Raw genomic sequence first — 24,915 nt, forward strand, 5'->3', positions numbered from 1 at the left:
TTGTTGTTCATGTGCAAATATCACACACAAGCAGTCGATAGTTATACGATAAATATGGATTCACCGAAGGGGGGGAGGGTGCTTTAAAGGCTGCCTTGGGGGCCAAAAGGTCACAGGGTCAAATGTGAAAAAGCAGTGTTGATCCTTTAGATTGGGATTGATTGAATTTAGCTTCTCTCCAGCCATCCTCCCCCAACATGCTTCCAGCCGCAGTACGTCTCTATTTGATTGTCAGCCATTACTGGCAACTGTGACACCTGCTACTCCTGATACAAAGAAAAACAGCCCTCGTATCCACTCATACTGCAGATACAAGGAAGCAGGAATACGTGAGGGCTGTCATTTTCCCCTTTTGTTTTGTTTTGGTTAGGGCCTACGCAGTACTCCAACATACCAACCCATTACTGTAAGGGCATGAAAAAAAGACAGATGACATTCATGGAGCTGAGCCTTTGAATCTCACATTCACAAAGTGTTTACTGTGTTTCTAAGAGATGCACTTATCAAACATTTAAATCAGCTGTACGCCTGAGTTAATGAAGAGCAACACATTCTACACGTAGACACTCTCTGAGCCTGACGGCGTCCTAACACATCAGCCTCATGTCTGACTACGTAATTTCAGTCACTTTTTTCAGAAAGGTGTCCTGCACGTGCTCATGGGTTCACTGGAGAATTCGCCAAACAGCTGAATGTTTTATCATCGTGTCTCAGCAACCGTGTGTTCGGTTTACGGCGTCTGTGTGGAACGGCCTCCTCAAGCCCCCGTCTGAGAACCAGAAGCAGCTACTGCTTGATGTTGCACCATGCACCAAACGCAGACACACACTCGCAACTCTAAATGTTCAAAAGTGTGGTTTAACCTCATCATAGTTGACATTGGCAATCGATGCCACAAATGCAACACTTCTTGCATGTGTCTGGCAATTATTGCAAGGTTAGTGTGGCTGTCGCTGCCTCAGCCATGGGCTCATCTTTGAGAAGGAGGAGGAACTTTACGGTAAACAGATAAAGCCGGCAATGTTTTGTATTCCGCATCTAAAAGGCGCTTAAGCGTTTTGCGGAGAGAAACGAATTTAGTTATTCGATTTGCAAAACAAATGGTTTCTGAAGTCTCGAGCAGGGTTTTACATAAACCTGAAGTCCGCCTTTGCTTTCCTGTGCCTGAGGATGGACAGTTCAATCCTTTGTGGACATTGCACTGAAATTCAAGAACGCCACTGTGATGACTGTGAGGTCCGTTACAAAAAACATAAAAGTAATGACCAGTTGCTCTGTAGCAGCTGGTGGTAATTTCCCACTGAGAAGTGAGTCCAGAATCAAAGCCACGACAGCCATCTGGTGATATTTGACTTGAACGGTAAAAACTGATTAAACTGAGGTACCGCGCGCTCTCTGGTCAGCTCATGCTGTGTTAAGGTCTCTGAACAGAACCCACGTACAAAGCCTGATTTACTTCCAACGTCAGTAGGAATGAAGCTGCTTTGTGAAGTGGGGTGACTGTGTGTGTGTGTGTGTGTGTGTGTGCGCGTGTGTCGGGGCTGTGGGGAACAATCTTTAACGGTTAACAGTTCAGAGAGGTAACAGGTTAAAGTTCAAAAAGCTGAATTGATTGACTGACTTCAAAAAGCACGGACACAAATGACACAGATTCTCCTCTGTGTTTTGTAAAGCTAACAGAGTTTGTACAAAGACGCGAGGCCACAAGCAAACGCCGCAGCTGCGATCACCTCTCAGCCATCGCAGGATCCCGGACAGGTTGCAAGCTAACCTTAATGAGACCCTGTTCGTCTCAAGGCGCGGGATAAGAAGCACTTGGATCAGAAGACACACAAATTCATCAAAAACAAAGCTGAAAACGCTAAAATAAAAATAAAAAGCATCTGAAATCTATAATACAAAGCCAAAAAAGAAAACACAACACAATGTCACATACGAGCTGAAAAAAGCACTCGTCCGAAGCCCAGATAAGCATCTCCTGACACCTGATTGTCCATTTGAGCAGCTCTGCAATAATAAAGATTCAGTATACGCTCGACTCCTGCGAACCTAAGATGGGAAATCACTTCATATCTCATTAAGGGGGCTTTTTATCTACAAATACATGCATGCATCTTTTCTTTTTTTGAAAGACAATCACTCCACTAAAGGCCAAGTTAGAAAGAAGATAAAGCAGATTTCAACACGTGGAAAAGCAGTGCTCTGTCAAGTGGGATATTTGTTTAAGAGCGAGAAACACGTGAGAACATTCACCTAAAACCTGTGTTTTCCCACATAAATCTGAACCCTAAACAGGAAAAGGAACACTTGGTGTGGACAGCATTGAGAAAGTCCATCCTGTGATGAGGTGCAGGGAGGTGGGAAAAAAAACAAAACAAAAAGAAACAACTTAATTTTACCGCCTGTACAAACTGACCTTACTCTTACAAAAACAGCCATTTTGAAAACTCTACCAGCATAATGGAGAGAGAGAAAAAAAAAAGGTAAAAGGTGTATTTAACAAGCCTCGTGTCAACAAACAGGAGTGGATTTTCTAGCTAAATTAGCCGAGCGTCACAGGAAGAACAACTATGCCCGTGCTCCTTTGCATTAGTCTGAGTCGGGACGCCGACGTCACTCTGTCTATTCACAGGAGAATCTGTGATGTAATGCATACGTCCCCACACGACAGGAGCACAGACCTGCGTTGTTATCTCACACAGACACTCAAAACGGCTGCCGTGTGTATAAGGTTTTACCCAAAATGAGGTCACAATGGTACAATTTATATATATTTATATATATTTATATATGCCCTGAAGAAACAACACTTATCCTTAAAGTTATTCTGATTAAAAATAGATGATATTCTTTTTTTTGGTATAGAATTCTTAATATAGATTTTTTTCCTGCAGTGAAAAGATTGTTAAAGATTTAAATGATAAAAAAAAAAACAATAAAGAGAATAAAATAATGACAATAATGACAATGAAAACTTAAAATAAAATCTCTCCCCTGAAGGATAAAACATCATTGTCAGTCAGTAGCTGTGTTTGTGTGTGTAAACAATGCTTTCCTAGTTTTTATCTTCTCTTTTGTTCTCCAAATAATCTGTACATTGATGCAGAAATAAATAATTCACAGGCTGTGCATATGTCTTTGTTTAGCATATACTGGCTCTCAGTTGGGAGATTTTGCTTTTTCAAGATCATTTTGGCGATGAAGAACAAAAGAGTTTGTGAGAGGAAACCTGAGATAGTGTACTTCAAGTGAAAAGAGTTCCAGTTTGTGTCTTTCTGTATGGTTTATGGTTCTTCTCTTTTCTTTTCTTTTCTTTTCTATTTTTGGCATTGGTGAGATAGAAAATGAGGTTGCTTTTTGGCTTCACTTAGCGTGGTAAATAAAATAAAAAAATGAATGAAGGAAAGGCTGGGAGTTTGTTAAGACAATGAGTTGCTGGAGTTTGAGGTAGGTGTGTTCTGCAGCTGCTGCTGCTGCTGCTGCTGCTGCGGAGCGACGCGACTGCTGGGAGCCTTGTTGGTGACGGACGATGCAGATGCACCAGACGAGGCTGACCCTGGTGCTGCCTGAGCAAAAAGAACGCCTGGATAGAAAACGACAAGAGGGAAAACAAAAAGGAGTCAGAGTACAAAACATCTGTCAAATGCTTTGAATTACAGTCTGTATATACTGATCTGCAACCGCTTGGCGACCACTTTTTGCTAGGAAAAAAACTGCCTTTCCTGACCAACTGGCGAGTGGTTGCTCGAGGGGGAAGGTGCTTCAACAAAAACCTCCTTGCAACTGCTATAGTCGCATGTAGTTTGTGTGGAAGAAGCTGACTTGTCTGCAGACACAGGTGCCAACTGCTCACCTGTTAGTAGTCAAACGGTGAAACGCGAACATTCACTTTCAAAGAAAAAGTTGTGCCATTTGAAACGCATTGTTTAAGCTGCACCAGAAGAGACTTGCTCTTCACGCATCAATCTGAAGCTGACAGCTGGTCACTAACAACATTCAGGCTCTAGTTACCTAGGTAACCCTCTATTCTATTTACTACCGGATTGTTTGGCTATCAACGCTTGATAGATACTTCAATCACATTGCCAACTTTGTCTTCGCCCCGTTTTTATTCTCTTAACGCAATTCAATGCCTCTGGTTACTGAGAATCACTTCATGTGTGAACACAGCTTCAGGTACAAATTTTTAGTTTAGTTTTTAGTTTCAAGGTAAACGTGCTCAGTTTCCCATTTGAGTCACACTGACGTTTCACTGCAGCTCTGCAAATAGTCAGTGAGAATGTGCAGACAAGCCGGCACCTGCCATTTAAACTACAGGAGACAGCAGCGTTCTGCTAGTGACTAAAGCAGTCCCAAAGAGCTCTTTGGTGCACAACTGTACACCTATTTCTGACCAATTTCACCTAACGACATTAAGCAATCTCCAACAGCCAGATTATCCAAGGGGTCTAGGCCCACGAGACTGAGGTCTTACCAAACTTGGTAATCTTCCTCCAACAACAACACTCTACGATGTTACTGCACAACTCTGCTTTGCCACAAAACAGGAATAATCTGCTCTGTGTAACATCTCTTACAGCTATAATCATTTCTCCATTTCTTCACAAATCAAATAAGCAACGAAACAACATATGAAACAGAAACAAAAAAGGTGCTGATAGGAACATTCGGAGGAAGAAAGGGGGCTGGTCTCTATACCAATCTGATGCTTCTCCAGATCTGTAAGTCAGCCAAGAGTCTTACTGGAAATACTTAACGTTTCATGACTAACTGCGAAGCAGCGAGCTCATATCTGACATTTTGTTGTGTCACCTTAAGTTACAGAGGAGCTGCTCACCAGTGTATACCACTCCATTGAGCTCCACGGACATGCTGATGCTCCCTGTGCCGTTGGTGGTGAGGTTCAGAGCTGAGTCTTGTCTGCCATCTGGAAGAAAGCAGTTTTCATCCTTATTCATTTTTGGATCCAGATTTGACTTAAGAATAGTCAAACCAAATGGAGAAACAAAACCGTCCCACAGTAGGAGCAAAACTGAATTTTTCAAAAATGTCCCAATGAACATTTCTCATAAGTCACTTACCGAGAAATGGTTCATGTGCACGATCAGATAGACAGTAACCGAGACAAATCCTTCTATAAGATCAAGGTGCGTGCTTACAGAAGGGAATCCCCACACAGATAATCATGCATGTATGTATGCACGCACGCTGCTTCTATAAGCTAAGCAGGTCAACCTATAGCCCTGCTAGGTGTTACTTTCTCGCAGTTGGGTGCTGTGGTTTGTGGTGAGATTACAAGAATGCATTGAGATACTAACTGTCATGAAAAGGGAAATGTGTCAAACCTAGCTCGCACTGGCAACAATGAAATGTAAAAACCTGTGATGCCAAGAGTAACTGTGATGTCGTAATAACTCCAGATTTTTATTTTTAGTTCATTTTGATTTGCAGTAAAGACAAAAATAAACTTCAACTCTGGAATAGTTAAAAACAAACAAACGAATGTCCCTAAAAATGCACTCTAATAACCGACCGTTACCATTTGAAATACATTAATTCATCTTCTTCTTTTACTGTTCATTTACATGTTAACCACTACCAGAGGTGACATTTTCATTTTCACGTGGGTGTTTTCATACACAGATCACTGCTGCTAGCGCTCACGCTGACATTATCGACTTAATATTTCCCAGCAACCTTAATATTGCTTTTTTATCTGGACTTGGCCATTTGCTTTTTCTTGACAATCGAGAATAAGTGAGAAATTACAGTTTCATTTCACATCAGCAAAATCAGTGTTCTTGCATCTTTGAGCTTTTGAAACCAGGGAGATGTAAAAAAGGTGGTGTACTCTTTTATCTCATGTTGATTAGATAAAGGAGGAATTTCCTCAAACGAGAGTGTAGAACAGCCTGCAGCTACTGTGCAAAACATGAAAGTCATGTCTGACTGGTTGTTTTGTTCCTCTCTCTCTACCCGAATATGTCAGAGCTCCACTGTTCAGTACCTTGGTTGTTGATGCGAATGTTCATAGGTATCTGAGCAGTCATGGCTAGCAGGTTCTGCTGCAGCGCTCTTTGCAGCAGTCGCTGGTGTTCCTCGGCAGACAGCGCCATCTTCTTCTCTGGCGGCTCGCCTGCTTCCAGTTTGTCCCTCAGCTGCTCCAGAGCGGCCACCTGAGCAGCCATGGCGGCATGGGCTGCTGCTGCCTGCACAGCAGCCACTGAGTGACCTGCCAAGCCCCCCGCTGGCAAACGAGCCATGCTGACGCCTGCCAGAGGCTGGCCTCCCTCTTCTTCTGGCCCAGCAGCACAAAGAGAAAGGGGAACTCAAAGTCAAGCAAACTCATATGATGCATTATAGTCCCCAGACATAAATTTCAGCGTGACCACAGAAAACAGATAATAAATAAGATGCAGTGTGTTACGGGAAGGTCCCAGGGTTAAGCTCTTTTAAAGAGAGAGATGACAGCAAATCAGATTTGATGCTATTTCTTTATTTGAAGATCGGAGTTTCCGTTTAAGAGATAAATTTGGCAGAAATGATCTCTGATCATAAATGTGCTATCAGTAAAATTCTCAAGATTTCACAGTGGATCCTCATTTTAACTTAAATTTTCAAAACTTTGATCCAACACAGTCAAGAGTAAATCGTTATACTGTCACGTTATACTGACAAACCGTATACTTGACTTGAATTTGTCATTTTGACCTGAGAGTAGACAAAGTTACTGCCATATCCATGTATTTTAACCTGATTCAAAACCAGTAATCTGATTACTTTTTTCAAGTAACGAGTAAAGTAAGGGGTTACTATTGCAAAAACGGTAATTAGATTACCGTTACTTTCCCGTAGGAACGCTGCGTTACTGCGTTACTAAAACCGTGATTTTTTTGCGAGAATGTCTCATGACAGTGACGTAAGCAAGTGCAACGTTTGTGACAACAGCTGTGTGCAGATCAACAGTGGATCACATATCGATTGTGGGAGAGAGTATGAGCATGCAGCGTTTAAAGCGTGGAAGTACTGACCTTACTTTGAGTTTGATTCCATAAAAAGTTACAAAAACATTAGTGTCCGTTGTGCGTGGGAAGAAAACTTCTTTTTACAGCGAAAACCCCCCCCCCCCTAAACAAGCACCGAGTGCGCAACGACGTAATGGGTAATTCACAGAGAAACTCACGGATTCTTCCACTGACCGCCTCGGCACACCTGCACCAGGGTAAACCTCCGCCTACCCTACTCCTGCTTTACAGGTGAAAATAGAGCAAAAGGACCGCTGAGTCTTTGACTTTATTTATTTTCTGCTGTGTTTCACTTGCATCTATTTGAAAGACTGAGTGTAAACACAAAAAATATTTTCTTTTATGTGCTGGAATGTGTAGAAAATAGGTTTAAATGTTAAACAAATTTATTCAAGTCAGAGAACAGTGCATATAATTTTATTTTTGCATATGCATGAAGTTAAAAGATTAAAACTGATAAAACAAGTTAAAAAAAAGATACTTTTCCATTTGATTACATTTTGTATGATGGATTATGTAGAAAAAGTAGAATTGGGTTGACAGATCTATCGCTTTATCACCTCCTCAGGTTGTAAATCATGTTTTTAAAAAGTAACTAAGTAGCTAAGTAACTAAGTAATTAATTACTTTTGAAAATAAGTAATCAGTAAAGTAACGGGATTACTTTTTTGGGGAAGTAATCAGTAATTAGTTACTGATTACGTTTTTCAAGTAACTTGACCAACACTGTTCAAAACAATCAACATCAAAGAAAATGTCCCTCAAACAGTAAATTTTCTTCGATGTGCATGCAGCGCAATAAGCAAATCTCACCTTTCTTGATCTTGTGGATGTGACCCAGCGAGGTCCCGTTGGTGCCCACTGTTAAGCCCATGCTGGGCGTGGGGAGCTTCGGCGAGGACAGCATGGTGGGAGTCCCATTGGGAGAGTAGGTGAAGAGAGAGCTGCCAAAGCTCTGTCGCCGGCCCTCCCGTCGATTGCTGTCGATGGCTGCTTGAAGCTCGTTGGGGTTGCTCAGTGCCCTCTTTTCACATTCATATGGGTACAGGTACTTCATGTATCTGAAATCAACAAAGTGCACAACAGGTGTGCCCTTCTGAGTTTTCGAAGACAAAGTTTGGCCCAACTTCAGCTAACTAGGACTGATCGGTCTTAGTACAGGGATTAATTTCTACAGCAACAAGTATGGAACGATTTAACTTTAGCTAACTCTTGCTTAATTGCTTAATTAAGAAAAAGGGTGCTATTAAGGGTATTTTCACACGGTATTTTGTCAGTTTAAATCGGACACTGGTTCTGTTTCCCCATTTGGTGTGTCTGGTTGTGAACACAGTAATCACACTTGGGTGTGGACCAAAACAACAGCACCGAGACCCTTTGGAGAAGGTGTGAAAATGATGCGAACCAACTATCAGGTGTACGTTAAACGTTTCAGGTTAAAAAAAAAAGTCCCGTAGCCATGTATGCTTTGTATTCTTAATGCGGAAAGGTACTATGGATGTGCTAACAACTAACCGTGAAATGAAAAGAAATTCTCCATGTTCTCCAGTAGACCAGAACACGGCACCTTCTTCCTGTATTTATTTTTCTTGCTCCCGCCTCAGACACATCCGGCAAATGAGTGGACTGAACATTCTTACATGTTTTGTAGTAACGGATGCATTTTGGACTTCTGCATGTGAAGTCAAACCAAACCAAAGGAAAAACTACAAGTTTACAAACTCATGACCAAAGTCGGGCCAGAGTAAACAAACTACAGGTGTGAAAACGCCCTGAGTAACCTTTAAGCACCAGTTAAACGAGTGTTTTTATACTGACTGTGTGCGAAGAGTGAAGGCTGCACTGGTGATTGAGGTAGGCAGGTTGAGTCCTTTGGTGATCTCCCTCCACAGTTTCTTGTTAATAACCTCCACCAGGCCACCCTTCTCTGTTACCAGCTTGTACAGCATGTACAGATCCAGGACCTGTTTGGCCATGATGGGAATACGATTCACTGGGGTTCCTGCAGCAACAGGAAACAGGAAAAAAATACAGTCATGCTCCACCAATAAAATACATATGAAATAACATCAAAGACAAACAACAGTACCTGAAATAACAGTTGTCTCCCTTTAGCCAATAAAGGTGGTGCGCGGTCACACCCATTCATTTTACATGTTTAAGACAGTGCTGTAGCTCACAACTTAATTGTAGCAAAACCTTCTTTGGCTCTTTTGTCACGATTAAAAGACCACACTTTTACCATTCAGTATTAGCAAACAGTAATTTGCCAGTGCAAGGTGTTGTTTAAGTGCTCAGAGTGACGGTGCTGCGGTCGAGTGGCGGAGCTCACCAACGCGCAGATCTAATAGATGCTTCGCCTGTGCTAGGAAACTACACTAGGTTTGCTTTTACCCTTGAGCTGAACCAACGAACTTGGCATCCAGGCAACCCCACAAATAATCAACCAGATTCAGAACAATTTACTGTCTTTTGGCTAGATGTTAAAATACAAAACAATGGGCAGAGTAAGACCACTTATGACATTAACGGCTTTACATAGAAACGAACAAGCATCAAATATATCAAACTCCTGTGAGCGTCAGTGGTTTGTGTCCTTGTATGACCACGCTTTTTTCCAGTCCACTCCTGATGGGGTTCAGAGGTCAGCCCTCACTTTTTAACTTTGAATTCTTATATTTCAAAACCTGGAACTATTTTTCCACTGAAAACTGTCATTTTTACAAGTATTTACCTTAAATATCTAATATTTCAATTACAACAACACGTTATTATCATTAGATACTTTTCAGCTTATTCACAAGGGCACGCCACTGTGGGCAACTCCACGTGTTTAGCTTTTACACTTGCTGCCCTCCCTGACACAACCCCAGAGAGATTTGTGGTTCCTCTCAGAACTGAAAAGGGGATCTTTATCTAATTAGGGGAATTAGAAACTCTACTACTGCACAATAAACTTTGTCTTTTCCAAATCCACATTTAAAATACTACTTGGAAATCTTCTTTAAAATAACTTTTCTTTTAAACCAGAGGGCGGGGTTAAGGGGGTTCAGGGGATGTCCAAAGAAACAGGTTTTTATACCCAAAGGGCAGTTTATCAAAACTTAGACGTGTGACTCATTTACGGCTAGTAAAGATAATTGGAAACAAGCTAAGACAAACTGTGATGAGAAAGAAGTTGCTCTAAAAATGTCTGGAAAAAAAGGCAGAGTAATTGTGACAGCTATTTTGATTTTATTTGAGAAGATTATTAGAATTTAGTTATTGCTCAAGGTCAAAGTACGGAATAAAACGCTTTCATTTACATTACTAATATGCTGTATAATTGCTATTATTATATTGGCTGAAAAACCAAACCAATCAAAGCATTTTTTTAATCAATTTGTCTTCTCAGTGATTATAATTCTCACGTCATATTTCTTATAATGGCCTAGAGATGGCGCTTTCAGAATCTAGGAGCACACTACCAGAGGCTGTGTGAACATCTACTACTGCTTGGCTTTTTGTTTTTTCAGTCATGAGCAAACTTTTCTTTTCTCCCATGTCAGTCGTCCGCCCACTGATCTGATCATATCATCCATTAGCATCCTGTGAAATCAACACGGCTTCAAGAAAATAATTATCTCAAGTTGGCAGTCTGGCGTTAGCACACTGAACACAAGAAAATACAAACTATTCACTTTTCTTGTTAGGTGTTTAGATAAGAAGAGTGAAAAGTGGTTATGCGTGTAGTGTTAGAAGTGGGGGTCGAGCTATGCGGACAGCCTGCAGGATGGGAAGGTAAACTAATCCATCCTCAAGCATCAATACAGTGTGTCCCTTCTAGTTATAGCCTGGGAACGCCGACTTGCTGTGTGACCATAAAGCAATCATCGCTGAAATGAATAAAGACCCCACCCATGCCAGTGAAAGATGAGTAGACAGTGCTGTGTCATATATCAGAGAAAGAAGGGGGTGGGTGATCATCCTCTCTCCTCATCACATTAAGAAGCTGCCAACGACAGCGGCCGGAGATAAGGCGGGGATATGTGATACAGCAAGATAAGAAATGGAATAAATAGGACGTCCTATAGTTAGTGAAATCAAATTTGACACAGGGGGACAAGGATATGAAAACATACCTCGTTTTTGCATGAAGCTGAAGAGGTCATCCAGAAACTCTTTCCTCTTTGGGTCTCCATCCAGTTCATAGAGCTGTGAAGAGACAGTGGATAGATGGTGTGTTTTTAAATTCTGAGACTACAATAAAAGTATTTTTAAAATATGGAGAATGATTAGTCAGTGCTGTAATATGCAACAACAAGACGGGAGGTGGGGGTCTCCGTCTGATAATAAGAAGATCTGAGAGACACAGTAGACCTTGTGGCCTGATGAGGACTTGATTAGGTACAGCTGTTAGCGGGGCCTGGGGCCTCGGAAACGTCAGTGAAAGTTGGCAGTAAAAGTGAAGGGGGTTACTCGAGGGGGTGACAATGAGGCCACCGAGCCTGTGGATGTTTTTTTTCCTGCCTAGTTTCTTCAACGTGACTGTGAAACATCCTCTTAGAGTTCTGTTTACTACACGCTCGCATTTATTCGAAAGCGAGAAAGCAGCAGGCACACATTCGCCATCTTCAAACTTCAGCGGCGTCCGCAGTTATATTTACAAGGCTCGATAAAGCGCGAGAGTATCGACAACTGTACATCACACCGTGCATAAGTGAGGTCACGGAGTTTCATAATGTGTTATTGAAAATAGAAGGTTGTGAAACACAATGTACAACTGAGCACCACCAAACAAAACCACAGAAAATAGCACCAAGGCGTATTGTTACTACACAGCCACCAAAACAGCAGCCAAGCCACGAACCCTGATGTTGCAGACGCCCGTGAAGCGCGTTTGATATCACGTCAGGAAATCACTCGGCTCAGCACAAAGCTGACGCAAATAACCATTGTGAACATTTTGTCTGATAGCAAATTGCAGCTCTTTGGATTTTGGTGTGTTGGTGGACAAAACAAGCAGCCGGCAGACGCCTCCACATAGTTAATACGCAAAACAAAAAAAACACAAAACAAAAAAACCCACCATTGCAGAAAAGTAACAAGTCATGAAAGCAGCATTCCCATAGGAATGCAACACAAAGCATCTAGGGTGTGTACAATAGGATACGTGCCATTAGACAAAATGAAAGCAACGCATGATTGACTTGGGAAATTCTCATGACCTTCCTGCTCCGGGTCAAAGAGTAATATGCAACAAAGAATTTATCAAACGAGTTAGTAAAAAGATGTAAAATAATCCTCCATATTGTCCTGTAACCTGTGCTTGCTACATGAAGAAGAAAGGATAAAAGGAAAGCCTTTATCGCACAATGTTCCTGTATCTTGCTACCAAATTTGCCCCTCTCTGTGGCATTCAGCTCTAATTAGTGACGCCAAGCAGTCGTGAGATCTTATTATCTAGTGGGTAAGGGTTAACAGAGGGCCGGAGAGGGCTGTGGGGGATGCCAACTAATGTAGACGCCTGCTGGAGGCAAAGGGGGAGTTTTAATTACAGGATGCATGCATTTTGTGAAGTGCCGCGCCATAAATCTTAGAAATTACCCTCTCCCCAGCTACCACCCCCTCCCCATGTTGCTTTATTTGCTCTCTCCTGCCTAATCACACCAATAAATATTTCTCTAGAGGGAAGCATTCAGATTCCATTCCCCATTTAATGCTCACGATGTGGTAACAAAGCAGGACAATGGAAATCGCTACTGTAGATTTAAATACGCCACACATGATAAATGAAAAAACTGAAAGGTCTCACCTGATGTAATAGTTAAAGGTAACATTTTCATGTGTTAGTGTTACAGCACTCAAAGACCGTGGCGTGCTTATTTTTGGCGGTCTTTCTGCAAACTAATCAAGTGAGTAATCTTTAGTGAAGTCTGAAACGTGTTAACAAAGTATGCTTGTGCATATCCAGGTTCAGGTTTCATCCAGGTTTCACTGATGATAGATGTGGGTGAGGTAGTCTGTCCTGCTTAGCAACAACGAACAATTTAACTATACTTTAACAATATTGTTTTAAAGCCAAATAACCAATCCAGTTAGTATAAAACTGCATAAATGTCTACTTGGACTGCAATACTCTTAATCTAATAGAGGCAACAATCCACATTTTAAGATATGAGTTATTTTTTAGTTCTAGTTCACTCACATCATAAATCATGATTGTAGTTTTGCTGTACTCTATCTACTGACTTGGTATGAGTGAGTATGGAAACAATGCGATTGACAGTAAACCTATGGGAGGGTTTGCTCCACCGTGCTACATCTAAACACCAAATGAAAGAACGACAGTAAAGTTGCACAGACTTGAAAAAACAACTCTGTGCTGCACTGAAGTTACTGTGAAACATGTGGTTGCAAAGCAACTCATTAACTCTTTCTGTTGGCTTTTTCCCACTTTGATTCAGCTTCTGTATAATTTTCCATTTTTGCTGGCCTGTGTCTTACTTCCTTAACACTCTTCTGTTTCTGGCCATCTCACGGTTTTATGTATATATAACCCTTGTGTAGATTTACCACCCTACCTACTTACATATGTAGAGTATCTATCAGGCTGAGCTGGGTGTGGATGTTTTAGGCTTGTATAGACTTTCATGTCTATAGTATGCACACCGGGGCAGGGGCCTCTCCTGGATTAAAGCGCTGTTACTAGAAACTAGATAAACGACTAGAAACTGGGCCAACTGGTAGCACAGGGTTCATGCCCCTTGTTCCAATCCTCTAGAAAAAACAAAAAAAGACAACTGGGATTGCAGATATGACTATTGTGTTTTGAAACTTGCACTAGCTCTTTGAAGCTCTTTTAAGTGGGAATTCATATAACTGTACTTATAGCAGTAAACTCATAATTACAGCTAAAGACAGGAGTGTTATGGGGGTAAATTGCGACAGTAGAAAGGTCAGCAAATGTACTCTACTCTGTCAGTGATTTATTGTTTTACTGCTGTCTTGATAGTTTCCCACCCTGACACCCTGTGTATGTAGGTCAGTGACAGCCGGCTACATATGAATTGAAACTAGGGTCGGAACAAAAACAAAGTGGTTTTATACTACAAATAATCAGTAACCAAAGAGCAGCCTTTGCAGCCCTCGCTGAAGTGACAATAACAGTGCAGTCGGAGTGCATGTGTGTGTGTTTTTAGAGGGGCTGGCCGCACCACTGTTAATGCAAATGGCAGGTGTGCTGGCACACAAGTGTCACATAGCAGATAATAGAGGCTTGCAACTGAAAACCAAAAACTGAAAGAAGTCAAGGGTATCACCTACATGCTTCCTTACACCTGCTCATCACCTTGGGGTGAGGCTGACACACAAACACATGCACGCTAACCTACACACCTGTAACACACAGTAGGTCAGAGCAAGACAGAAGAAAAAAGTAGTAACGTTTCGTGCTCGTGGTGGCTTTCTATTCTTCTCATCTAACCTAAATTGCATCACTTTGACAGTATTTTTTTTCCAGGGGTGCAGCAGGTAACTTAACTATACAAGGAAATAATTCACATAATTTTTGAAATAATTCAAAAATGGGCACATACACTTTTTTTAAAAAAATAAAGCCCAATAGCCATTTGATCTTCCTTTTTTGAATGATCCTACTGTCAAATCATACAAGATAAATTTTGATGTTTGAAATGGACAAGGTGGGGTGTGGTAGTACATAAGGCCATTTGTTTCAGTCACATCTTCTGTATGGTCCCAATACAGTCCTCACTGGTTACCCAGTTATCACGTATAGCCACCAAGAAACTTGTTGCATATGTTAAAGCACTTTACTATTCAGAAGGTTGTTGTCAGTTCTTGTCTTTACATATCTGAAATGTCCTTGGGCACTATAAATCCTACCATCAGTCTGTGTGAGACGATGTTAAAGTGTGTCTCCGGATGCAGACTGGAGTGCTAAACATGCTTTAAGTGCTAGGTAAGATTAAAAACACGATCTAGAAAAAGGTAGAACACTTGGATGGAAAAAAAGTAACAATTTTCATACCCAGTGAGATTAGTTACATGGGGTAATTCTAAAGTAGCTGTTAGTGTGAAGGCAGTGGTCTATGCTGTCCAGGGTGTACCCCACTTCTCAGCTAATGTCTGGGAAATGTTCCCAAAGGTGTCAGCAGGAGAGCGCTGAGTGTTGAAGGGAATAAATTGGCAGCGGGTGAATGTCTGAACCTAGCTGAATGCATCACAATGTTATTAAAGAGGTAAAAGGCTAATTGGTCCAAAACAAAGAGCCTCTATAAAAGTCATAAATTTGACTTAAGATAGAAATAACAGACAGGTTATCATCAAATTCTTCAGCTTTCCAAACAAAAAACATTCCATGTTAAAAATGCAAACGTTACTGTGTTGACTAAGTCTCACAATAAAACATTTTATTTTCCTTCTTTAACTTAACTTCATGTGTAATAGGTCAGAGACGATGTGAGGGTTGAACTTTAGGCCATGATATAACCTATTATATTGTTTAAACTAACAAATATATTGTATACTTCATGACAGCTGAGGGTTGAATGCATTGTTCTCATTATATTATGCAAAGGAGCTTAATAAAGTGAATGAGCTTGTTTGGTTTTGTGCAGCACGACATTATAGCAGCTCATAATTCACTTGAAATGCACAGTGATAACCTCGTTGTGTGTGTTATAACGTTCCCTTTGTATGCATTTCATTCAACAGCAATCTTTGTTTTTCAGCAGCTATGGATGGCAGTACTAACCCCTTCAGCCAGTGTCAAAGGAGCAGTTTCACAACATCATATTAATCTTTGTCTTTGCATTGCCCCACCTAATCTGAATGGAAGGTCTAGTATGGCGTAATTTCTAGAAGGCTGTGTTAAAAGGAGTATACTGTATATGTAACCGTGGTTGAAGTGCTCAGTCAGCATGCATGTGTTAACACTGGTTTGCTTTATTTAGCTCCCTTTATATTGATAAACTGCCTCTGTGAAGCACAACCTCTGGTTATCATCTCTAAAAGCCCAAAAGTTCAACAGAATCTCATGAAACGGAATAAGGCATTTAGAGCACAAGGCACTAACCTGGCCTTCAAACTCCTTAAATCCAAATCTAATGAGTGTGTGCAAGATGCCCCTGAATAAGCCTGTCGGCAATCAACAATAATCCAAGGACCCACTGCAGACTCCCAGTGTCAGATACCACAGGACAGCACTTAAAAAGTCCTGTTTTGACAGCACAGGGAAGACCTATACAACATTAGGTGCTGGTATCTAAAATTGGCAGTTGGGTTGACAGAGAAAACAAAAATAAAGGATGTGCTATACTCAAATTAGGGATGTTCCCGGCAGCTAGTTTACAATATGCTTAAATGAGAAAGGCAGAAAAACTGAGTTCAACATTAACTATACACTGTTTTTGCTTTAATTACTTTGCTATACCAGATGATATTTTTTAACAAGATGACTAGAACTGAAAATAACTGTTTTCAGTTATTTGACAAGGCTTTAGACGAGATGAAGTGTTTCCTCTTGGTTTTTGGTTTGTCACTTGCAAAGATGACAATGCGTGAGTACTAAAGTTGTCATCACAGCAAGATCATTAAAAAAAAAAAAAAAAAAAGAGCGGCCTGAGACATTCACACATTCAGGATACTGCTGAGTCTTCATCACCATTACAGGCGACCAAATGCCTCCCCCCTACCACCCATAACAAAAGAAGCACACGCAGTAACACCTAACGCCTAATTCAGAAAACACAACATAATTTACTTACGTTTGGATTATACTCTTTGTTATTTTCTGTATCACTGTGTTCAGCTTGGACAGGAATTTTATTTTAAGATGGCCAGCTTACAGGTTTTAGTGGGGTATGGAGGTGGAGGTGGATCACTATTTTTATAGGCTGAAACGTGTTAGAGCAGAAGTCAGAACACTATGTACAGTCAGCCTTCATTTCCTTATAGAGCAAGGCTGGAAGACTGAGGCATCGTCCAACTTAATAAGCACAATACTGCTACAAAACACAATACCCTGCATTGCATTTAATCAGCACTAACACCTTTACGGTAATGTTAATATTCACTGACGCTGGTTAAAAAACACAAAACAAAAGAAAGGAACTCTGTTTTTACTGTGTGACATTTGAAAGAAAAGGAATCAGATTCCATTCGTGTTCTTGTTTACGATGACACATCCAGCATTCATCTGCTAATCAAACAATGTCAGCACAACTGAAATTATAGTTTCCGTGTGCAGAGTTCACAGACGTGGGCCGTCAGTGCTTATCATGATATAATACTTTTGAAGAGGGAGGATTAAAAAAAATAAATAAACTTAAGTGCATTCACACTATTGCTTTAAACCTTGACTCCAAATATTAAAAAAAAGCAATGTATGTGCTCTGCATTTAGCAAATCTAATATATTTTGACATAAAGCACCCAGACCTAGTCTAGGATAGAGGGAGCCACCCCTTGTGTCTTCATAATTTGACTTTGACTTCATATTTCATGCCATCTTGGAATTTTTGTACTTAAATTATATTATTATTATTAAATTATATTATTATTAAATTACAGGGAGTGCAGAATTATTAGGCAAGTTGTATTTTTGAGGAATAATTTTATTATTGAACAACAACCATGTTCTCAATGAACCCAAAAAACTCATTAATATCAAAGCTGAATGTTTTTGGAAGTAGTTTTCAGTTTGTTTTTAGTTTTAGCTATTTTAGGGGGATATCTGTGTGTGCAGGTGACTATTACTGTGCATAATTATTAGGCAACTTAACAAAAAACAAATATATACCCATTTCAATTATTTATTTTTACCAGTGAAACCAATATAACATCTCCACATTCACAAATATACATTTCTGACATTCAAAAACAAGACAAAAACAAATCAGCGACCAATATAGCCACCTTTCTTTGCAAGGACACTCAAAAGCCTGCCATCCATGGATTCTGTCAGTGTTTTGATCTGTTCACCATCAACATTGCGTGCAGCAGCAACCACAGCCTCCCAGACACTGTTCAGAGAGGTGTACTGTTTTCCCTCCTTGTAAATCTCACATTTGATGATGGACCACAGGTTCTCAATGGGGTTCAGATCAGGTGAACAAGGTGGCCATGTCATTAGTTTTTCTTCTTTTATACCCTTTCTTGCCAGCCACGCTGTGGAGTACTTGGACGCGTGTGATGGAGCATTGTCCTGCATGAAAATCATGTTTTTCTTGAAGGATGCAGACTTCTTCCTGTACCACTGCTTGAAGAAGGTGTCTTCCAGAAACTGGCAGTAGGACTGGGAGTGAGCTTGACTCCATCCTCAACCAGAAAAGGCCCCACAAGCTCATCTTTGATGATACCAGCCCAAACCAGTACTCCACCTCCACCTTGCTGGCGTCTGAGTCGGACTGGAGCTCTCTGCCCTTTACCAATCCAGCCACGGGCCCATCCATCTGGCCCATCAAGACTCACTCTCATTTCATCAGTCCACAAAACCTTAGAAAAATCAGTCTTGAGATATTTCTTGGCCCAGTCTTGACGTTTCAGCTTGTGTGTCTTCTTCAGTGGTGGTCGTCTTTCAGCCTTTCTTACCTTGGCCATGTCTCTGAGTATTGCACACCTTGTGCTTTTGGGCACTCCAGTGATGTTGCAGCTCTGAAATATGGCCAAACTGGTGGCAAGTGGCATCTTGGCAGCTACACGCTTGACTTTTCTCAGTTCATGGGCAGTTATTTTGCGCCTTGGTTTTTCCACACGCTTCTTGCGACCCTGTTGACTATTTTGAATGAAACGCTTGATTGTTCGATGATCACGCTTCAGAAGTTTTGCAATTTTGAGACTGCTGCATCCCTCTGCAAGATATCTCACTATTTTTGACTTTTCTGAGCCTGTCAAGTCCTTCTTTTGACCCATTTTGCCAAAGGAAAGGACGTTGCCTAATAATTATGCACATCTGATATAGGGTGTTGATGTCATTAGACCACACCCCTTCTCATTACAGAGATGCACATCACCTAATATGCTTAATTGGTAGTAGGCTTTCGAGCCTATACAGCTTGGAGTAAGACAACATGCATGAAGAGGATGATGTGGACAAAATACTCATTTGCCTAATAATTCTGCACTCCCTGTATATTATTTTTAGGCCCTTTGATACTAGCAGCCTGTCAGAAAATATAACCCCGCCTCCCCCTTTTTTTTGGTTTCTTTAGTTGAATCTAAATCAAAAATGGCAAAGATAGCACAGTTTGACAGATGTAAAATGGTATTTTGGCACCAACAAGGTGACTCCCAATGAGCTATTATCAGAAAACTGAACATATCTTAGCATGGTGTGCATTGTGTACTTAAGAAAGAGAGGAAACTGGACAAGTGTAGGATAAAGGAATACGGAGACTAAAACTATACAGCAGTATCTGAAAATCATGGCTTTAATAATACTGACCCTTTAGTTGGACTATATATACTGTGCACCAGAGCCTCGTCAGAAATGGTCTCTGTGGAGGGCTCGAGAAGCCATTCATAAGGATAGGAAACAAGGAGAAAAGGCTGGGATATGCCATATGGCATACCATTACATACAAAGCATACAGGAATACCTTTATTGAAGCAGTGTGGGATCATCTTGACAGAGAACAAGACTAAAGGCAGCCAACATCCAAAGAAGAGTAGCTTGAAAACTAGTCCTGAAAATGTAAAAACTACAAGTCAACTGGCTTCTGGCTGCGCTGAAGGATAAATGTAATCATACCAAATATTGACTTTCAAACCCATTAGAATTGTACAAACCAATATAGTATATTTCCATGTGTGTTTGCACGTTTCGATAAATTGCTGCACCTATTTTCCATTTTCCCAGGTTGATATGAAGAAATGGGGTGTGGCTCAAGACCTTTCAACAATACTAGAGAGGCAAAGATATTTATACTTTTGCAGTGGCTGAAAACGTACAACAGGTAAACAAAGTAAACCAACTGCTGTAATACATACACACCTTTCTTTTATCAAAAATGAACACATGTGATATTCCTTTTTCAAAAGGCTTTCACAACCTATTCTAGCAAAATTGCAAAACAGATGACGACATGTGCTTAAAACAAGGTAAATGTATAAAACTTCTTTGCATAGTAATTCCAGGAACCTATTTAGACTGGCTGTCTGCCCATCAGTGGGTAGTTTCCTCAAATACATGGATGCAAATAAAACTGCTTTTAGAAGTGTTCAATTATTTTGTGCAGCAGAGGCCAAAGCCAATGCCCCATGGCACAACTATAATCAAAGTGATCTTGGTCCTTTGCTCCAGCCCTACACTTTTAAGATATTCAGTTGAGTACGACACCGTCGCGACTCTTACTTTGGGGGCTCTAACCACCACTCCTTATTTCCCCCCACACTGTTCCTCAGTCTGACATCCAATTGCCTCCTCATCTGAAAAATGACTTAATCGACTGAGGTGACAGTCGTACAGACAGTGTGCTGTATGCACTGACATGCCCCCATGGACTGACATCTTAAACGAATCCATCTTTGCCTGCTCTGCCCTCCGCCCTGCCTTTCGCCATCCCCCCCACAAGCACACAATTTACAGCAACAATAGAGCTGTCGCCCTGCTGATGCTCGCAACGCTGTTTTATTGACAGACTGGATCAAAGGAGATCATAATCCGAACTGACCTCATAAATTCAGCTCCATCGATTGAGGACAAGGAGCTGACAGCCTGCGTGAAAACACCAGCGCTGTGGCTGACTGTAACTGTTGTTGCTTTATCTGCAACAGTCATATGTGGCCCAAAAATGGCAGACAGCGATAAGAGAGTTAGAAAAAGAAACCAAGAATGGGACATGAGTAGTTTGCATAGCTACTGAATAAAACCCATGTTTTTTTGAATGTGCCAACTGTGGTACAACACCACTAATATTTAACTCCTATTTCTTCTGGACCCTTAATACATGGGAATGATTTAAGATTAAGGGCATATTTCAAAGCTTTCCATGGCTGAACTATATCAGTTTGGAAATGCAGTAAACAACTAAATAAATACTTGAAAAGCAAAACTATGTAAAGGTGTTTTACTACAAAATAAAAATGATTCCACTTCATTTCCATGAAACCACCACAAGCTTTCCTTTTGCTGGGAAACACCTGTAGAAATTCAGCAAACAGTGAGGGCATAGTTTCTTTATGGTGTGAAAGGCTGTAAGCGAGACCACATCTTCAGGGCTTTGCCAAAGGATTTAATGCTCAGCTTCTGTTGGTCGTTATTGGAGACACACTATCCCCTGCTGACATGAGAAAAAGGTGAAAGGCAGTTGATGAAGACAAGACATTAAACCAGAATGAGCACCCTCCCGCGATTACACAAACTAAATTCCTTCCTGCTACTATCGGGTCAGCTGCCGTGGCTTAGGGATTTGGATAAGAATCAGAAATAGCAGCCAGGTGGCCCCCCAGAGCCTGATGTGTAGTAGGTAGCTGTAAGCAATCCTTTGTAACCGCACTGCTAATGAGTAGCATTACGTTGATGGATGCTCGAAACTGAGGAAGGCAAAGCTGCATGGGCGGAAAAGCAGGGGAAGTGGGTGTAGCAGCAATTTAAGCTCATAAATTGACTTCTTAGCAAACAGTAGCTAAGTAACTGACACAGAGCATTCGGTCTTTTCAATTTGGCTCAAACTATTATTTTCCTATTAAGTCTCCATAAGTGAACACGCAAACCAGCCTTGTCTTAAAAAAAAGAAAAGAAAAAAATAGCAAAAGCGTGACCTAGATAGTCTTCTAATGAGTGCCTTACGAAAGATCAAGGTATTTATTCAGCGCCAGAGCAGATGCCATGATAATGCTCGTGTCTGAAGGCAGTAAGATAAGGACAAAGCAGGATGTCTCAGAGGAGGGTTTATACCTTTGTTCCAACACACTGAGACAAAGACATAAAGACACATCATCAGGAAACAGAACTGGACTAAAAATAGCTCAGTGTGGAGCACCTTGCTGTGGGGGGGGATGGACACTTGGCTGGGTGCTTGGGCTGTCAATCAGTATGATTGATAGGCAAGGCAAAGGGTTTAATGGTTAACAACAGTGGCCTTAAAAACTAATATGGGCCACTGTGCCCACATGGAGAGCAGATAGCTGTGCGTGTGGCTCTTAAGAGATGGAGTAAACCCACTCCAGTCAACATGGGGCTGGGCTGTGGCCTGAACAGGAGCAAGCCTCTCTTTCTTTCTCTTTAGGCACTGACTGATGTCACTTTTGGAAAAATCTGAAGCATCCATGTTTTCATGTGAAGATATCATCACATGAAAAAAAGAAAAAAAATCTTGTCATGGCAAGTTAAACACAAAGACTAACAGCCTCAATGGCACTTCTATCACCACGGTAAAAATCATATTTTTTTATTTGACGTGGCATCACGACTGCCTTAAATACAAGGCCAAACCGTGTAAGATTTATGTCACATGGCCTACCTAAAGCATCACTGCCTTGTAATTACTGCCCAAGATTGCTGACTAAGGTGACCGTGAAGCATAACAGGCGCTCATGAGCTCTCAGCTGGTCTTTGCTGATTTAAAAAAAAAGTCAATTTTAACTATAAAGAGCCAATTCACAATAGCTGTGCTTTATATTGTATATTATACAATATTAAAGAGAAATCCCAAGGATCAGACGGCCCCCTTTCAGCAAGCACTTGCAAATAGTGGCAAGTGAGAAAATCCATCCTCCCCCTTATTACTAAATATGAATACAACTGTGTAGTGTTCTGTGTATGTGCACCACAATCGCCTAAAACTTGAGATTTGCTCTTTGACCTTCTTGATTTGAGAGGTGATCTAAATATGAATCTGACCATTTCCTGCTACATGTGAGCCGGAGAAACCTCATTCTTCCAAAACGGTCCAAAGTTCATGTGTGAAAATGACTTATTTTCTTGCCTTGACATGTCAAAGTATCCGCAGTGGAAAAGGGTTTATTATCACGTCGTAGTGGTGTAAAATACACATCGTGAATGACCATTTATATCTGTGGTATGAACAGGCAACCCCGGCTTCTTTTCATACACATATAATGATTAAAGGTCAGCTATTATCATACTGACAAGACAGGGCAGCTTGAGTGCTCTTGCTTGAGCCTAATGTGATGATGACGGATCAAGGAACTAACAGAGTCTTTTATGAAACTATGTCTGAGATGGGGGTTCTGCTTTGCAGCATGCCTGGCCTATTGATTGCATAGACCATTTAAGCCACATTTCAAAGCACGCAGATCTCTGTTCCAGTGCGTTCCTGTACAGTTTCATTTCACACTGAGACAAAGAGCAATCTCAGACCTTGAAAATGTACAGCTGCGCACATCTTATTTCTCTTTGACCTATTTCTTAATTGAGTATTCTACAAATGAAAGCTTTCAATATCCACATAGTGCTTTTTCTCACATGAATGCCTATCAGTGTCCTTGTAGGTAAAGAAGCCACTTTGGTTTTGTTGAGTGCTTATCGAGGACACAAAATATTCAGCACATATCTATTTCTGTATGAATGCAGGAAAAAAACAGTTTCTAATGGAGGGACAAAGAGCAAAGAAAGAAAGAATGAAGCAGCATCCATATAATCCTTTCTAAAGGAAAAACAGGGTCTAAAAAGTTACAAATATGAAGAATGTGGAGCATCTTGGGTCTTCCCAGCTTAGAAAAGCAATTTCCTCATTCTTGACAAAGGCTTACATGTTTGATACATTTGAGAAAGACAATACATGTCGTGAGGGAAGCTGCCTACACAAAAATAGTAACGTTTAGCAACCAGAGAAAAAAGAAGGGATGAAAGAGCTAGCCTCAGCCTTTACACGATCTTTGTTTACATTCCTGCTGCAGCCCCCACCTCTCCTCCCCCATATTGAGTTCCTGCCAATTTCCAGAATCCCCATGGCTGTACACTTTCTGACATCAGCTCCATGAAGCACACTAGGAGTTGGACACAATTCAAATGCTCCGCAGGGCTTCGCAGTCAAAACGAGCATTTACTACATGCTCTACTTGGCAGCGGTTCAAAGACCAGCGCCAACTGACGGTCTTTTTCCTGTCACACCTACCCCCTTTGCTGCTCCACCTCCTCCCTTCAACAGGAAGACTGAGAGGTCTTCCCGTGCTGCTGTGGCCTTATTCCTTTGCCTTTTGTTTTCATGACATAAGCAGAGCCCATTAACCCTGTGTTGTCACTTTGTTAAACACAGATGGCAAACAGAGGCGTCTCACAGCATAGTGAAACATGCCTGAGCTGATTCATTTTGAACCCTGCAGACTAGAGTAGGAATGAGTCTGCAGAATATCTGGCTTAGGTCTGAAAATCCAAATGATGCGCTTGATAAAAGTAATCGCTCGCTGTGCTTCTTAATGATAAAACCAAGCAGATGGATCGGATAAAAGCTCAATAGCATGTGAAATATTGATCAAACACAGACGCATAGTCTGACATTAGTCAGTCATTAACAGTAAAAGGGTCAGCTGATTATGGAATCCAAGAAGGGCAGTAAGATGTGGTTTAAGTTCCATTTCATTGCATTTTATTACAAACCCTTCAACAGGAGCTTGTGGGCTATACAGAAGCAGAAGGAATAAACAGAATTGTGATAAATAAATGAAACTCACTTACATCAAATCAGAACAAACGGCTTTGCTAAAGTAGAACATAAACCCACTGAGCACCTTTCAGCAGCTGTATCAGCAGAAACCTGATGGGCAATCCCAATAAGTGTCGCTCCCAATTGGCTCTCTTTGGAGCTACGCTTCCTGTAGTCACTAGCAGACAGCCCCTCGCCCCCATACCTCCTAATATATATGTGTGTGTTAGCAATTTAATGTTTAATGCCAGTCCCCCTTCCCCCTCTCTCCATTTGCCCTGA

The 24,915-nt window shown here is 41.1% G+C and overlaps 1 protein-coding gene across 4 annotated transcripts in view; it reads right to left on the reverse strand.

The window, feature by feature from the left end:
• Window positions 1–2,949: 2,949 nt before the first annotated feature.
• arid3a (AT-rich interactive domain 3A) overlaps window positions 2,950–24,915 on the reverse strand; it is a 41,146-nt gene continuing 19,180 nt past the window's right edge. For 3 of the 4 annotated variants that reach the window (XM_026194842.1, XM_026194841.1, XM_026194843.1), the window contains exons 4-9: window positions 11,147–11,219; window positions 8,844–9,027; window positions 7,839–8,086; window positions 6,008–6,298; window positions 4,838–4,927; window positions 2,950–3,583 (exon numbers count right to left, since the gene is read on the reverse strand). In XM_026194842.1, the coding sequence (XP_026050627.1) occupies window positions 3,420–3,583; window positions 4,838–4,927; window positions 6,008–6,298; window positions 7,839–8,086; window positions 8,844–9,027; window positions 11,147–11,219 (1,050 nt within the window). In that variant the 3' untranslated portion in view covers window positions 2,950–3,419. The remainder of the gene's footprint in view (window positions 3,584–4,837; window positions 4,928–6,007; window positions 6,299–7,838; window positions 8,087–8,843; window positions 9,028–11,146; window positions 11,220–24,915) is intronic. The other variant, XM_026194844.1, reaches the window with a different exon arrangement.

This window comes from Astatotilapia calliptera, chromosome 15, assembly GCF_900246225.1.
Source record: "Astatotilapia calliptera chromosome 15, fAstCal1.2, whole genome shotgun sequence".
In the NCBI taxonomy this organism is placed as follows: Eukaryota; Metazoa; Chordata; class Actinopteri; order Cichliformes; family Cichlidae; genus Astatotilapia; species Astatotilapia calliptera.